At 29.4% G+C, this 18,918-nt stretch overlaps 1 protein-coding gene and 1 long non-coding RNA gene across 2 annotated transcripts; one reads left to right on the top strand and one right to left on the bottom strand.

Annotated features, from left to right (window-relative positions):
* Positions 1-5,025: 5,025 nt before the first annotated feature.
* LOC140174468 (uncharacterized) lies at positions 5,026-7,544 on the bottom strand. The gene is made up of 2 exons (XR_011863802.1): positions 6,938-7,544; positions 5,026-5,530 (listed from the first exon to the last, which is right to left on the bottom strand). It is a non-coding gene; the product is annotated as an uncharacterized lncRNA (long non-coding RNA).
* Positions 7,545-7,559: 15 nt separating this feature from the next.
* LOC112702718 (trans-resveratrol di-O-methyltransferase-like) lies at positions 7,560-8,515 on the top strand. The gene has a single exon (XM_025753870.3). It carries the CDS (start codon positions 7,656-7,658, stop codon positions 8,226-8,228), a length of 573 nt encoding a protein of 190 aa, XP_025609655.1. The 5' UTR covers positions 7,560-7,655; the 3' UTR covers positions 8,229-8,515.
* Positions 8,516-18,918: the final 10,403 nt, after the last annotated feature.

The raw sequence follows: 18,918 nt of genomic DNA on the forward strand, positions 1-18,918 counted from the left end.
TCCGATCCTCTGGGGACAAAAACTTTTGAGTAACCTTTGTCAGATACGACGGCCCGGCACCGAAGTTCCAATACGTCGAGAACCGACGTTCCCCTCCAACGTCAACAAAAAAGGATGATGCCCTCGAGCAGGACGCACCTTGAAATACTCTCCCTTGAAATCGTGAAAGGAATCCTTGTATAAACCGAATATACGATGATGGGGCTGGGCCCTAAATGACATATATCTTTTCTTATGCTTTCCCTCCTTGGTAGGCAGGGTGCATAAGAAGAGGAGGAGGAAAACATTCACTGAAGCCGGGAGCTCCAGGTACTCACACACAAGCTCGAAGGCATGTATCGCCACCCAACTATTCGGATGTAGTTGAGACGGTACCATGGAACATTGGCTCAATCACTGCTGAACAAAGGGCGAAAAGGGGAACCGCACGCCGAGCCGAGTAAACATCGACTCGTATACCCACATCCAGTCCAGGACGAGCTCGCACTGGCGCTCGGCATCACCACCCCCACAAACAGCCCCCTGGTCGCGAAGTCGCTGAAGATCTGCCTCTGTCATCTGAGATGGCATTCCCTATACATCACTGGTCACCCACGAATAAAGGGAGAGAACGCCCCCGGTCAAAACCACTAGAGTACCCACACCCTCAGATCTCCGCCGAGACATACCTAAAACAGAGAGGAGCACCACCGCCAGCCTACCAAAGCTACGGCGGAAACTAGTAGAAAAAATGACCAAACACTGTTATCCACCACATCCTACGCCTATAACACAGCGGTGCTCATTCCCTCCAAAATAAACCCGCTACCCCAAAACCGAAGCACAAGTATCATACAGAAACAGAAAAACATAGCCCCAACGCATGCAAGCGAAGCAAAAACAAATAAACAAACAAAGACAGAAGAGAAGTACCAAACTGACAAAGCCAAGTATGAGTGAAAGCTGAAGCAAGAAATGGCATAGAGGGTAGAGCAGAAACACCAAAATGCACAAAAGAAGCAGAGAGAAGAAGCAGAGAAAGCAGAGAAAATGCCGAACAGAATATGCACAAGAAATAAAACAAGCAAGGAAAAGGAGAAAAGGTGAAAAACGAAAAGTTTTTGAAAGGCATATAACCAAAAGTTCCCTCAGAAACCAACACAGGTATTGGGGCAGAAGCGAAAAAACAGTCCAAACGTCCCTTCACAATAAATGCACCCTCTAGAAGCATAACTGACAAAAATCCTCGGAAAGCACATCATAGGAATACGAAAAGCCCCCTCCAGGAGAACCTCTGAATGACATCTCGAGCGCTGAACCCTACCCGGGTAGCACCGAACAGAGCCACAAACGGCAAAACCCAAGTCCTCCAGCGACGAAGACCGATCTCGCTCGCTCTCCCGCTGCGGGGGCAAGTGTGACGGATCTGACCCACGGATCCCACACACGGAACGGCCCCCGAACCCGGCTATCCGGGTTTGGTCTGCTTCCCTCTTCTAGGAAGCCCAAAACCGGCCTACTAAACTCTCTAATTAATATTTAAATTCAAATATCCACTTATCTTAGCCAAATAAGATAATAAGATAACTACCATCACCTATATAAAGGGAAGCCCTAGGCACGCTCAGGTACGTCATTCATTCTATACCTTTCACCTCTTAGATCCATTCTAATTTAAATGTCAGAATGTCTTTGCAGATACCACCTCCCATTACTCCAATCGAACGATCCGGCCACCGTTTCGATCCACAAATTTCTGATCCTTCTCACAATCCATACCAGAGATTTTTTGTACAAACATCAAGAGACAAATAAAGTTGAATTATATATGACTATTATAACATACAAATAAAAACAATTTCAACATCAATTATGTTTGTGGTTCATCTGTCTTACGAGTTACGACTAATATACACTCAACCTAATCCTGAATTAAATAGACATCTCTTACTAATTAATGAGCTGGCCCAGAGTCCCCGAGAAGAATATGGGCTAAGTAATGGCCATACATATCGAAGATATGAACTAGACAAAACAACCATGGTTCTAATATGGAGAAAGTATCTTTGGGTTCTTTAAAGACATTAATGCTTTTGCTTTTATAATATGAAAAAGTGTGAAGTGTTGTTTTGTCAATACCCATTTTGTGGAAAAAGCCCCATTTTGTTGAAAAAATCCATCTATTTTCATGGCCAAGTAGTACTTCCAGATTTGGTTCAGAAACTTATTTAAACATCTCATAGATATAAGTTATTTGTTGACAAGTGTTCTAATAATTTTTTTAGGAAATAAATTATTGACAAAAAAATTAAGATCTTTTCATTTATTTTTTAATTATATTTGGATTTATAATAAATTTTGAATATTCCTTAGAAAAAAAATAATTGAAAGGAAGAACGCAACATTAAAAAACATCGTAATTCAAGAATTTCTGATAATAAAATATTTTTAGATTAATATACTTTTTGATATATTAATTAAAGAGTTAATGTTTAAATTTTTAAAAGAACACATACTTTTTAATTAAATTGATTTTTTAAAGAATATATTAGCCATTTTAATTTTTAGATACTAACAAAAGTTAAACTGATAATTTTATTAATTAGATGAAGACATGTATCTCACCTTAAATGATACGTAATATGATGACAAAATAGATTAATATTATGTGTTAAAAAATAATTAATTAATATTCAGTTTTAAATTAAAGTGTCCCGTAATATTCTTTTAATCTTTTTCACCAAAAATTCAACATATCCCATTCTTTCCTAAATTACGTTTTCGTAATTTATGCTATCATCTTGATCTGTGCCCTCGTTGCAAACATGCGATTTCAGATCGATTTTGGTTCTAAATAGGAGATAGGAGTTCCTGACTCTATTGTCAATCTCTCAAAGTGAGAACAAAAAATATTAGACCTAGAATTTACGAGCAGAATTATAAAAATAGAGAAGAAAGCAAGAATCAGAATAGCAAGAAAATGGAGGAATTGAGAAAATTTGATTCAACAATTGAAATACAATGTAACAACGTCTTTGTCTTGGAGTCCAAGAAAACAGACTCCACTCCTAACTAAATAATATTCTTCTTACCCCCATTCTCTCCCTTCGCTCCCTACATATACCACCCAAGTCCTGGCTAATTAATTCTCCTCCTCACTCTATTGTAGAGGTAAACGCAGATTGGATCGGATCGGATATAACCAAAATTTTGATCAGATCCATACTAAAATTATCGGATCGTATCGAATCTAATATCCGCAGCTTTTAAGTTTGGATCTGATCCGCAAATCGGATCGGATCGGATATATCCGGAAAACACAATAATATTTTTAAAAGCTTATTTTATTAAAAAAATATCAATAAAATTTATTTTTTCTATTCTTTTAAATATGTTTACTCTTAAAATAATATTAAACATACATTTCTTAAATAATAAATTAAAATGATACAACATATATAATAATTATTAGTTGAAATAAAATATAAAAAGAATATTTATTTATTTATTTCTTTATTTTCGCGGATACGCGGATATGCAAATCGGATATGCGAATATTTACACAAAATCTGCAATCCGATCTGATTAGTGTGCGGATCTGATCCGATCCGATAGTCTTGCAGATTGGATCCATATTCGCAATTTTCAGATCGGATTCGAATAAATAGTACTAACGATATGCATATCAGATCCGATTCATGAACACCCATACTCTATTGTGCTCCAACTCTTATTTTTCCATCTGATAGTCCCTAATCCAATAAGGGGATTTTCTTTCTCTCTTGCTCTTACTTGGTCCCTGATCCAACACATGGTGGGAGATAACCGTTTCAGTTCTCTTCCTACTATCACATCAATTTCTTCTAATCGTTTCAATTTTTAAACGAAATAATTAAATATAATTTTTAAAATTTTAAATTTTAAATTTACGAAATTTCGTTTGTTGTATGGAAGTACATAAAAATTTGAAATATAATTTAAATAATCTTATCCCGGATTCAATGGAAATGGATTGATTAGTTGGATGATTTCATTAAGAGTCAATGCAAAGTAACCGTATTAATAGTGAGCAGTTTAACGGTGCATTTATGAACGAGTTAACATGCTTATTTTAAATGGACAGTCATCCTTCCTATTATTTAAAACATTTTATTTTTAAGAGTTTGGTCAAATTAAAAGCATTAATAATTTTTATTATTTTCAAAATTATATATAATAATTATTTATAAATACATATATTTCGTTTACAGTATAAACAAGATATATGCAAAATTATCTCGTTTACAGTGTAAACAAGATAAGATAATGATATTTATTTCAATAAATATTTTTTAAATTATTTATTTAGGTAATTATTATATTTAATTTATTTATTAAAATAAAAAATCCCTCAATTTATTATATATATTCATGTATTATTATTATTTAATGAATATTTTATAAATTTAAAATGAGATTTATTTATTTATTATTTTAACTAACTTATAATTTTATTTTTATTATTATGTTATTGTTAGTTTTTTAAGATATTATTAAGATTTATTATGTTATTATTGATGATTTAAAATTTAATGTTAAGATTTATTATGTATATTTAATTTTTTTAATTTACAAAATCGTAAATCTAATCCAAATCGCTTGAAATTGGATCAGATTTTCTTAAAAACATTATCTAGTCCAAATTGCACTATAAGTAAAACTAGTGTTCGAATCAGATGAAATTTTAACTCAAAACTAATTTAAACCGTATCACAAATACCTCTATTTAAAAGTATAAAATATGATCTTTTACTATATATTTAATAAATAAAACTAAAAAAAAGTAATTACTATAGTGCCTAAAACATTTGCTAAATTTATAAAAAAAATTAAAATTTAATATTTAATTTTAAAAATAAAAAAATAAATAATTATTAAATATTTAAATTTTATCATAAAAGATAAATTAAACAAAAATCATATATTAAATTATAAATATCATAAATTTATCAAAAAAAATATAAATAAAATATTAAAAAAATTAAAAATTACATTTTACACCTTCGATTAAAACAAGAGGCCTGCTACACATACAAGTCTTTTTGACTTACAAGTTTTACAAGTTGGCACAAGTCCAACAAAACACACGCATTACACTCCCACATTCAAAAGTAAATAAACGCATGTTATTTAACCACTTCCTGTTTCCAAAGCGCGCTACTCATCATGCATTATGAACGACTCTTCTTCTTCTTCTTCCTCCATGAAAACGAGTTTCTTGCCAAATTTGAAGATAATGGAATTTCAAAAATACATCCAAACGATTATAGAAATACACCCAAACGATTACAGAAATACACCCAAAAGATTACTGAAATACACCCAAACGGTTACAGGAATTCACCCAAACGATTATAGAAATACACCCAAAGAATTACAGAAATATACTCAAAGGATTACAAAGCTACACCCAAAGGATTTAAGAAATACACCCAAAATTTGTTGAAGTACACCTTATACATAATTCAGAACTCTTTTTCTTTCTTCTTCTCATCTTCTGCTACTTCTTCTTCTTCAAAAACGATTTTGGAACTTGATGTCAAAAAACAATAGAAATCGAGAATAACGAAGAAAGAAAACAAAGAGAAAAACACGTAAATGAAGAAGGAGAAAGAGAATGCAAGAAATAAAAGAAAAAAAGAAGAAGAAGAGAAAGAAGAAGAAAAAAAAGAAGAAAAAAAAGATACAATAAAAACGTACAGTAACAATTCAAAATACATTAATATAAATGACTTATAAAAATTTATATAAAAAAATGCTTGTAAGTAGATAATTATTCTTAAAACAAATTGAGAGGATCTGTCATCCTCCGTTATTACACACTAGTGCATTGATTGTCCACAGACCTCTTCAAAATGATTCATTTACGTACGTGTAACACTTTTATTGGCAGGTCAACTTTTGCCAAGCTTAACCACCACAAGCCTTCGTGACCATAGGACTGGCCTATGACTATAAACAAAGCAAGCGACGTAGCATGGGACTCCACCACGTACAAGACAACTTATTCGTGACCATAGGACTGGCCTATGACTATAAACAAAGCAAGCGACGTAGCATGGGACTCCACCACGTACAAGACAACTTATTGAGATTATTTTTACTAATGCTGACAAAAAAAATAAAAAATAAAAAACTAGCCTTATAAATCAAAATTTTAAGAATTGGACTGATAATTTAATCGAAAAATTTATTTTAAAATAAAATAATAAATAAATTATAAATAAACATTTTAAAATATAATTATAGTATTCATAAAAAATTTGTAAACAAAATAAATATTAATATTATAATTTTTCATTTATTATTTGTAGAGTAACAATAAATTTTTAAGCTAAATCTATTTTTTTGGTAAATTAAAAGAATTTTTTGATTGAATATCTTTAAAATTAGGAGGATTAATATTAGCAGCATCATTCAAAATAGAAAAATTAATAAATAAATTATTATTTACAGATGTATTATCATCAGTAATTATTTTTTGATTAATATTATATATCATCTATAACTAAAATTAATAAATTATCACAAAGTTAAAAACAGTAGCAACATAACCAAAAGTTAAATAATCATTCATAAGACTATAACTGAAATCAATAAAACAACACCACACTAATAGTAGCTTACAAACGATAAATCCAATCAAAAACACCATTACCAATACCAACAGCACAACGACAGATTGAACAAAACCAGAAATCAAGAACAAGCAACAATTAAAAAAAGCAACAATTAATCACCCTAAATTAGAAATCAATATATTTATTAAAAATATTCAAAATCAGCATACGTAGAAATAAAAAAAAATAGCAGTAGAGTAATAAATCCATTTTCAACAACACAAAATCAATGATTTAATTTTCATTCACATTCAGAAATCACTAAACAGAGCATAAAAGGAAGAAGTGAAAAATCCTACCACTAACCTTTGATGGAGAGCAAGACAGTAAAGAGACGACGGCGAGCGAAGAGACAATGACAACATACATGATGGCAAGCATCTCAAAGCCTCAAATAGAGAAGCTACGGGAGGTGGAGACGACGTGCCGAACTACAAGAGAGGGAATGGGTTCGAGACAGAGAAAAGAAGGAAGCTACGGAGGTGCCGACAATCACGGATGGTGTCGGCAAAATCGTTGAAGAAGTTAGGATTTTGATTTGGGTAATTTTTTAACTTTGAAGTGCTTCTGATTCTAAGTAAGTGAGTGTTATTCACGAAGGAGAGGGTGTTGGGAGAAAGAAGTGGGTGACGTATTGGAGTTTTAATTTTTAACACCCAAAACAACATCATTTATCAAAAACCAATCAGTTTTTGATCCAATTTAATCTGTCGGTTCTCGATCGGTTTAACAATTTTCAGGTTTAACAATTTTCAGGCGAGTTATGTTGAATCGACAGTTTTAAACATTAAATTAGACCTTTTTTATTGTCGATTTTTTGTTAGACTAGTTCGATAGACTGATTAGATCCGATTTTTAGAACCATGTTATAAATACCGACCAAATACATTTATGCGTTAGGTAAGCGAAAGGAGAAACACTACAAACTATAGCCTTATAAATAAACCAAGATAGATTACATGGGGTTCCACGTAAAAGACAAATTATCTATCATTTTATACAAAAATATATATTATTATGGAATTCCAAAGTAGAGAGCAGGCTGATAATGCCAAACTTGTTAAAGCTCAAAGTCACATATGGAATCATATTTTTAATTTTATAAATTCTATGTCTCTTAAATGTGCTGTTGAGTTAGGCATACCTGATGTCATTCACAACTATGGCAAACCTATGCCACTTTCACAACTCGTTGCTTCATTGCAAATCCATCCATCAAAAACCTCCTTCGTCCATCGATTGATGAGAATCTTGGTCCATTCAAACTTCTTCACTACCAAGGATGTCCCCAGCAACGACCTCGAAATTGAAATTGGGTATGTTCTAACCGATTCGTCTATGTTGTTGCTTAAGGACAACCCTTTAAGTCTGTCGCCTCTTGTGGCTGCCATGCTTGATCCCATTATGATAAAACCATGGAACCAGATGTCTACTTGGTTTAAAAATGATGATCCTACACCATTTGTAACTGAATATGGGACGCCATTTTTTGATTATGCAAGCCATGTGCCTAAACTCAATGAAATTTTCAACGATGCCATGGCAAGTGATGCTCGATTGGTTAGCAAGTTGTTAAAAAAATCTAATTGAAGTTTATACATTACAAATTTAAACTATAGAGGCCTAATTTAAAAAATTTAATGAAACTAAAAACCACCTTAAACATTGATAAAAGTAGCTGCAAATATAATTATCATATCAAACATGTAGCAAATGTGTCAAATATAATAAATTAATAATAATAATAATTTTGTCAACAATTTAATTTTTTAAATAAATAATTAACTAACAAAATAAAAATAAATAAATATTGAGAATTTAAATTGTTATTATATATGAAGAAGAAAAAATAAATTAAAAACAAAGAAAATAAAAGATATTATAGAAACACTAAAAATGAGCTACTAATAAACACTATCATGTACGGACATTTCGCTGAGTTGTTATATCTACGTGTTGGACATATTTTAGATACGATATTCATCGACATTCGTCCGACACGTGTGTTTGTTGTATCCAATCGTGTCTTAAAAAAATAAAAAAAAAATTTTGGACACGTTTGGATACACTTAAATATCATCACGTGTCAACGTGTCTAATCTTATTCTTAACACATATTCTTGAAATAAATTTAGATATAGTATATATTATTATTTATTAAAGCAAAAAATTATTTTAAATACTTGATATAATTAAAATAAGATATTAAAATAATTAAAAAATTAAGATTTAATTACTTTGTTGGTCCTTATAATTTTATCAAACTTTTAATTAGGTCCCTATACTTTTTTTTCTTTCAATTGAGTCCTTATATTACTTTTAATTTTGTAATTACATCCTTTTCATATTAAAAATGTTAAAATTAACATAATATTTTTACCAAAATACATGCTGTCAACCATTTAATTAAGTCTTTACTTATAAATACCTTCAATTTGTAATGAAATATTCAGTTAATTTTAATATTTTTTATACTAGGAAGGACTTAATTACAAAATTAAAATAGTGTATGGACCCAATTGAAAAGAAAAAAAAGTATAGGGACCTAATTAAAAATTTAGTAAAACTATAGAGACCAACAGAATAATTAAACTAAAAATTAATTTATATTTTAATATCAATAAAATATCAAAATATCATTACGATTTATTTAAAAAATACTTTATATTTTATATGTATGTGTGTCTCCATATCTTATAAGATTTTAAAATTTGCATGTCAACGTATTCCGTCTCGTATTGTATCCTGTGTTCGTGTCAGTATCTGTATATTATGATATAGGAAAAATTTTAAGTGTACTGAGAATACCGATGTTCCAGTTGTTTTAACCGTTAATTTCAATTAATATATATTATATATATTTTTTATAATTAAGATCAACGGTTAAAATAATTGAAATACTGGTGTTTTTAATACACTTAAAACACTTTTTATAATATATTTGTAATTATTTATTCACGTTATATCACATTGTTTTTTCGTTAATTAATTAATTATTAAAATTGAATTTATAATAGTTGAATAATCCAATTGTTCGTAGCAGCATATGATTATTTTAATAATTATCAAATATGTTTTCTTATATGATAACAGATTTTGTACTTTAAGAAAAATGTTAGCTTATTGTTATTAGTTAAAAAAAAATAATTTCCAATTTTTTTTAACAATAATGATACGTCAATATCTTACACTTTTTGACAATTATTTGAGAGAAAATTATATGGTACAGATTTAAATCTGTACAGATTTAAAGATTTGCTTACACCACACTTTCTAAAGTCACACTTTAAATCGTAACTCTTCACAAAGAAAAGCGTCACCTAATGGAAAAAAGTAAATTAGAAGATTTAAGAGAAGAAATAATTAAGTTATCAAAATTAATAGATCAAAAATTAATGATTTTAACTAATGTTAACTGTAATGACACCGAATTCTTAAAATCAATACAAAATGATTTTTCTCAAAATCTTTATTTTACTATAAGTTTTATTGAAGGACTTCAAAAACCTGAAAAAACTTATTTTTCACACGGAATTTCTAAGAAATGTTACCATGGAAATGATTCCCCACATCTTTATCATACCCCACAATTAAATTCTATAGTAGATATGCTTGAAGAAATATTAGTATCCATAAAATTTCAAAGAAATAAGGAAAAAGAGAATCCCAAAGAAAAAAATTTCAAAATATAATCAACATAACAGATTTAAAAGTAAAACCACCACTAAAATTATGAATATTGAGGAAAAATTAGAAGAAGTTACAATGCTTTTTAAACAATTAAAAATGGCTCAAGAAAATAATATTATGGAACAAGGATTTCAAATAGAAGAAGAATTAGTAAATTCTGAAAATATAGAAAATGAAGAACACATCCTAGATTATTCAAGTGACGAAGAACCAGCAATTCCAATACAAATAAAGAATGAAGCTGGAACATCTAAAAATAATCAACCTCAATTTAAATGGGAAACAGGTTTTGATAATTATGTTTTCAAAAAAGGGTTTATAAATAAAGATTCAAAATATACAAAAATACCATCAAAATACGTTCCTAAAATCCAGAAAATGGAAGGAGAAAGAATGCTTGACTTAGACTGTAAAAAGAATGAAAAGGAAATTTTCGAAAATTGGTTGAATTCCTTTTTATTAGAAGCCTTTACCAATCCAAAACTTAGTGATTTGTCTGGAAGAGATATTTGGAATTACATAGGGTTTCATACTAAAGGAACTATAAGAGATTATATGACATCAATAGAGAACCAAATAATAGAAGAATTAGCAACAAAAACAACAGCTTATGATAAAATATTATATATAATGATGATTCTATATAAAGAATTTTTTGGAAAAAATATTATAGATCATAGACAAGAAGTCTATAATAAAGAATATCAAGAAGCAAAAAACCATCTAGCTAATATTTAGATATATGATCTATGTAATGTAGAGTCTTATATATGTGAATATAGAATATATTATTACAAATTAAAAGAAGAAGATAAAAATCATTATCTTAGTATGTATATAACAAAACTTCCATATCCTGCTAATGAATTTATAATGGGAAAATTTATAAGAGAGATAAATAGAGGGACAATTGAAAATAATTTTGGTGGAGCAACCTCTGCAATAAGAGAGGAAATAAAAGAACGTTGTATGCAAGAAGCGACTCAAAAAAGATTTGCAAATATAATTAGAATTTGCTGTCAGGATAATGAAGAGATACCTCAAAAATATGGTCTTAATAAAAACCTTCAAAGAAAAAGAAAATATCAATTTAGAAAAAGAAAATATTATCCAAACTGGAGAAAAAAGAGATATTTTAGGAAGGAAAATAACAATAAAAACAAAAGATAAAAAAATAACTATTGCCCAAATAAAAAAGAAGGACACTATGCAAATGAATGTCCGAAAAAGAAGGATAAAAAAGATCTTACTAAACAAATAGAAATTGCTAAGTCTTGTTTTATGGAACCTTTAGAGGAATCTGATAATAACCTAGACTATATTTTTGAATATGTCTCAGAAACAGACTCAGAGACTGAGTAATAATGCCACATTTATTACTATAAAAATAACAGAAAAATTTATAAATGCTTTTATAGATTCTGGAGCAACACAATGCTTTGCTAGTTCAAATATAAAACTTGATTGGAAAAAATTAAAGAAACCATTAAGAGTTAGAATAGCTGACAAATCAATACATAAAATTAACCAAAAAACAGAGATGATTGAAATTTTTATTCAAAATTATAGGTTCATTGTTCCATCTATATATATGTTAGATTTTGGAATGGATTTTATCATAGGAAATAACTTTTTAAAACTATATCATCCATTCATTCAAGAATTAACATATATAGTTTTAAAAGCTCCACACGATTCGTCAATAAATCAAAAATCAAAACGTATAAAAATACCAACTACTACTATAGATAAGATCTTAAAATTTAAAATATTTTCTATATTAGAAACATGTTATTTAAATTTATACTTTCAGAAAAAATATTCCAAAAAATAATCTTGAAATAAAGATAGAGGAACTTTCGGATGAAATTTGTGCTGAAAATCCTTTAGATATTAAAAATACAAATAACGAATTAGTAAACATTAAATTAAAATATCCTACAAAAGAGATAAATGTTCCAAATAAAATTCTTTATTCCGCAAGAGATAGAGAAGAGTTCTCTTTAGAATGTAGAGATCTTTTGGAAAAAGGAATTATAAGATTAAGTAAAAGTCCTCATGCGGCTCCAGCCTTTTATGTCGAAAATAATAATGAAATTAAAAGGGGAAAACGAAGAATGGTTATTAACTATAAGAAGATGAATGAAGCAACTATTGGTGATGCTCATAAACTTCCAAGAAAAGATTCTATTTTAGAAAAGATAAAAAGAGCAACTTGGTTTTCATCTCTTGATGCAAAATCAGGATATTGGCAACTTCGTTTAGACGAAGAAACAAAGAAATTAACTACTTTTACTTGCCCAACAAAAGAATCAACAAGTGTTTTACTCTATGAATGGAATGTATTACCATTCGGATTAAAACAAGCTCCAGGTATTTATCAAAGATTTATGGAAGAAAATCTAAAAGAATTAAATGAATTTGTTTTAGTGTACATTGATGATATACTAATTTTTACAAAACAGGATAAAGAAGATCATCTTCAAAAATTATTAATAGTTTTAGAAAGATGTAAAGAAAAAGGACTAGTTCTTAGCAAAAAGAAAGCAAGAATAGCAAAACAAGAAATAGAGTTTCTTGGATTAATTCTATCCACTCAAGGAAAACTAAAACTTCAGCCAAATGTCCTAGAAAAGGTAAATTTATTTCCTAATAAAATAGAAGATAGAAAACAATTACAAAGATTTTTAGGATGTATAAATTATATTTCTGATCAAGGATTTTTAAAGAATATAACAGAATACACTAAAAGCTTATTTCCAAAAATAAGTACTAAAAAAGAATGGAAATGGGATGAAAAAGACAGTATGCAAATTCAAAGGATTAAAGAATTATGTGAAAAACTTCCAGAACTTTATATTCCAGAAGAAAATGACTACTTAATAGTAGAAACAGATGCTTCAGACATAACCTGGTCAGGATGTCTAAAAGCTAAAAAAGTTATAAAAAGTTTGGAACAAGAAAAAGAATCACTAGATTCTAAATATTCCCCAAAGGAATTACTTTGCAGGTACATTTCAGGGACTTTTACTCCAACAGAACGGAGATATACCACTCATGAAAAGGAAACTCTAGCAGCAATTAAATCTCTTAAGAAATGGAAAATTGATTTACTACCCAGAGAATTTACATTAAGAACAAATTCAAGTTATCTAACAGGTTTCATACGATATAATTTAAAAGTTGATTATAATCATGGACGATTGGTAAGATGGCAATTATTTTTGTTACAATATCCAATAAAAATTGAATATATTAAGGGTGACAAAAATGTTATTGCAGATACATTAACAAGAGAATGGAGTTCGTCTACAACGCATTAGATCAAGAAATTCAGAAATACGAACAAGAACTTGAAAAATGCAAGCATTGTCAGCAAATAAGGACACAGATCCAATCCCTCAAGAAGGCCATCGAAGCAATGAAATCAACACAACAACCAAAACCATCAGAGTTCAGCCAGCTAAGCGTGGTGGACAAATCAGGTGAAGAAAAAATTCCAGAAAATAAAAAAATTGCTGAAATTATCAAAAAATCCACCCAAGATAAAAAATGTTATGTAATTTATAATGGCCCCATGAAAGGAGTATATGATGCCTGGGAAAAAGCAGCACCATTTACACATCAATCAAGGATAATTCATAAAGGAGGGTTTTTAACACTGGAAGAAGCAAAGGAATTTTTCAGGGAATATGAAGCTCTTCATCCAGAGCAAACCCTAAAAAGAGCAGATAAATCTCCAATTCAAACCCAGAAAACAGGAATAATAAGAAACATTCCTACAAGGGCTGAAATCAAGGAAAAGAAAAGGGTCTGTAGATCAAATCTCAGAGAAACCCTTAACATAGTCCTAAATTGGACTGAAGAAAAAAGGGCAATCTTGGGATATTATCCTATTGCCAAAGAACAGCTAACAAAGCTGGTTATATTTCCAGATGCTTCCCCATCTGACACCTATCAGTTTTTCCAGTATGGATTAATTGATACAATTTTAATTTTTAATGATTTGAAAATTATTAGTGAGTTTCCTGCAGGATTCATTGATGTAGTAAAGAGATTTAAAAATATGATTGACAACGTAAATCCAAGGGATATATCCCTAAAATTTACGAATAGTCAACCTATTTTTAATGAAGAAGAAGAATGCTTGGTTCCAGCACATCAAGTAATCTTCATGTCCGTCTTCCCAGGAAATTTTCAACCAATTGATCAAGTTCAAGATTTAACAATCTACAGTCATGAAGGAAGACTAGCCAGCACACTAGCAAGGGTCTTCGAAAGAACTCAAAAGATAACAAGGGAATCTCACACAAGAATCAATTATAAAAGCAGAAATACTTTGCTTGTGTCCAGTAAAAGGAATGAAATTGAAGAAAGAGAGATGAGACTCTTAGTGGAATTTGAATCAGCATTCTACAACTTATCTGGACTCTTAGAAAAGCTCCCCGAAGGGATAAAAAGGAATCTCTGCTATTTGATAAAAGACAGAGAAGACCACAAGTGCCAGCTATGTGTCTCAGAGTTATCTGAAGAAAGCAATAATGAAACGGAATCAACCCACATGATAAAGGAAGGAGACAACGCATCTGAAGGCAACATAATGAAAGAGGAGGACATCACATCTGAAGCATCTCTCAACATTATTGCATAATGACGTAAGCGCTTAGGTCATGGAGCACCAACAATGTAGCTGGTGCAAGATAATAAACAATGACGTAAGCAATGACGTCATAAGAAGGGTAAGGATGGGAATTGTCCATCAGACCCAACCATTATAAATAGGTTGCTTAGGCAATTGAAGAAATCATCAAACAATAGAAAGCAGAAGGCTAAGAGTACTCATATGCTAGGAGAGCAAGGAGGAAGCGGCCGAGGCGATTCTATAGTTTGAAGAAGAATTTCCTTAGGAAAAACCAATTCTAAACTCTCCTCTGGAGTTAGTATCTACAATCTCCCCTCTGGAGATAAAAACATCTTATGTAAAATATTCTAAATAAAGGAAGTTTTTCTCCAGAAAGGTACGCCTTTATCTTAATCTCATAGTTATGAATTATTTAGAAAGTTTAGAATTAACGGAAGAATCTGATTATTATAGATTATCTGCCTTATTAGATAATGAAAAACAGGCTGTTCTAAAAACAGAATTAAATCTCAAATCAAATGAAAATTTTAATAAACAAAATCTTTTAAAAGAAGTTTTTAATAGAAAAAATATAATATACTATGGAAAAATTCAACTTGAAGCCCCTATAAAGATAAAATCTGCTAATGGAGAACTTGAAATAGCTTTGATAAATGATGAGGAGTTGAGTTAACAGATTGAGAAAATTAAGGATCAACAAAAAAGATCTAAAATTGGATGGATTCATATTAGTACTATACAAGTCCTAATCAAATCTACATATATGAAAGGAATTAATTCACCAATAAGCTTAGCAATCTGTGACAAAAGAATTACTGATGACCCAATAGATCAAATAATTGGAATTGTTCATGGAAACTTGGCAAATGTAAATATTAAATTCAATGCCCATCTTGGATATGCTATACCTTTATCAACTGAAAATCTTGGAAGATCTATAAGTTTGGCTTATAAATTTCACAGAAAGAATCTAATGGAACAAGACGATGAACCATTTTCAATTACATATGCAATAAATTATGCTTTAACAAATAGCCATCATAGTATAATATTTAAAAACAGAGAAAAAATTTATGTCGATGAATTATTTCAGAAAATTGTAAAAACAGAAATACCAAAATATAAAGCTATTGAAAACCCAGTTCTTTTACTAAAAGAACCATCAGGAAAATTAGTTTCATCAAATTTTCAAATAAGAGAATCTAAAATTAATAGCCCTTTAAGTTTATCCAAGTTAAAGATTAAAGAAAAAAATTCTGAAATAAAAGAATTAACAAAAAAGGTCAAAAAATTAAATGAAACCTTAAACACTAAGTTATGACAATAAATAAAGAGAAAATATATGTAACCTATCAAGACAAGAAACAAGAGCTCTTTGAAAGAGAAAATCGGTTGAATTATTTACAGTTTTCTGAAATAAATCAAAGAGCATTTGAAGCTCTAAAAATAATCTATAACAAATTGAAAGGAGAAGTTGAAGAGTTAGACAAATTAATAGAATCTCTAGAAAATAGTGATGAATCGATGATAGAATTTGCAGAAATTCTAAGATAAATAATGAAGTATACAAAGATTGAAAGACCAGAAAACAGAATAAAAAGAAAAAGGGCGAAAAAATTAAAAAGTAAAATAAAGGAGTATAAAAGGGAATTAAATAATCTTCAGTTCGAAATTAATGACCTTATAATAAAAAGGATAGAAATAAGAACAAATATAAACAAGTTGGAGCTAAACTTAAAAAATTTATAAATGCCTGGAACACCATATTATGACTTAAAAGAATTAAAGCTTTTAAAAGAAAAAATGGAGAATGAAGTTGAAAAATTAAAAAGATATTTAGAAACAACAGAAAGTGTAGAAATAAAAGAAGTTTTGGAGGATTTGAAAAATTATATTAAAGAAAAAGACAAACAGATAAAAAATTTTATATACAATAATCAATGCAAAAAAGAATATTATAAACTAAAACAAGATTGAAAAACTATAAAAATGAAATCAGACTTAGTAATAGTAGAAATGCTCAATACTTTTGATTATGAAATTACAAATTATAAAGTACCACCAACCAAATCTATACAAATTATAAACTTATTCGAAGCAAAATATGAAGAGTTAATAATTTTGAAAAAGAAATTACATTTAAAAATTGGTATCAGAGCCAAGTTAACGATTAAGGGTAACACTTTTTCTTTAAGCAACACTTTTAATGATACACTTTTAAATCAATAAAAAATAAAAATCTGTAAATCTGTACTAAAATACATTTGTACACTAGATGGACCCTTATTTAAGAGAGACAGCTACCCAAAACTAAAAGAAAGGGTATGCTAACTTAAATAATAAATACACATCACTATATAAATATATACCGCTACATAAACAATGAGAAATACGAGCAACATAAATATCGAATTTTACTTCAGGTCTATTAACAAAAATTATATTTAATTAATTTAAAATTTAATTTATAAAATTAAAATTAATTTTTATTTTTTAATTTATTATTTACGTTATTAAAAAAAAACATTGTTCTCTTAGATTTTCTCAAGTATATATGCTTTTCTCTTTATTTTTTTTTATTTATATAACTATCTGGTCCATTTGTTTATATATTATTGCTGTGAGTTAAATAGCCGTTTACCCATAAATTAATTTCTTTTCTATAATACTTCGTGACTGTCTGGAGTTATATAAAAGTTAAAATCTTTATCATATGTCCTGATTTTACTAAATAAATAAGATAATCATAATCAATGGGTAAAAAATTTGATATATTATTCAAATTCCTTTTTACTGATCATGATTATTTTGATTAACAAAGCAGTGGATTTTACATGACTGGAGTGACGAGGAATGTTTGAAAATATTAAGGAACTGCAAAGAGGCACTACGCATGAGCAAAGGCGAAGGAAGGAAGGTTATTGTTATAGACATGGTGGTGGAAGATGAGAACAGTGATCATGAGTCACTTGAAACACAACTCTTCTTTGACATCATGATGATGGTGGGCCTCAAAGGAAAGGAAAGAAATAAAGAAGAATGGGCCAACTTAATATTCTCAGCCGGTTTCGGAAACTACAAAATTATTCCAATTCTAGGACTAAGGTCTCTTATTGAGATATATCCATAGCAATTTACCATATGATAATATATAGTTATCTTTCTATCATTAAAAGGAGAGATTATATAGATAGATAGCTTAAGTACACACGTGGTGAATTCTAGTATCACTATGATGATTATAATATATATAAGTGGAATAACCCTTATCATGCACATGATAAAATTGAAATTATAATTTTAAGTTGTTTTATTAAAATTAATTTAAATTATAATTATTTTATTAATGCAAAAATAACATGTTATGTGTTGTTTGTTTTTTCTTCATCTGGTGTGTTAAGTGTATCAAACTAATATAGTTATTAATCGTTTTTTATTAATCTACTCTAATGGTGAGCACGTGATGTAACGATCCAATTTTCAGTACGTCACGATCATACTGAAAACCAAGTGTCACTAACTTGATCACCTAATAGCTAACTAAATATTTATTATTAAGCCTGTAATCGTATTAGCGCGCGAATCAAATTTTCGAAAAACTAAGATAATTCAGTAAGTACAATAAAATAACACAAACATCAGAGAGAGATAATATACATCATACATACTATTTACATATATATACATATATTGTCATACGTGTTTTAAGTTGGCATACAACCCTTCACATCTGGTTATTATATACATGATCAACACTCTGGGCCCTGGTCCATATAGGAAGCCCCTAAGCTGGTGCCCGAAAACTAGCCTAATCAACTATATACATCATACTCTCTCAGTGAGTCTAACCAAAAGTGAGAGACTAAACACAAAAGTTAGGCTATCACAAAAACTCCCAAAAAGTCTCACACTCAGCTCTCCAGCATCAACTGTCGTTAGAGGAGGAAA

Source organism: Arachis hypogaea, chromosome 7, assembly GCF_003086295.3.
Source record: "Arachis hypogaea cultivar Tifrunner chromosome 7, arahy.Tifrunner.gnm2.J5K5, whole genome shotgun sequence".
In the NCBI taxonomy this organism is placed as follows: Eukaryota; Viridiplantae; Streptophyta; class Magnoliopsida; order Fabales; family Fabaceae; genus Arachis; species Arachis hypogaea.

Excerpts from the sequence above, each read along its gene's own strand:
- LOC112702718 (XM_025753870.3), top strand. The coding sequence starts at position 7,656 with ATGGAATTCCAAAGTAGAGAGCAGGCTGATAATGCCAAACTTGTTAAA.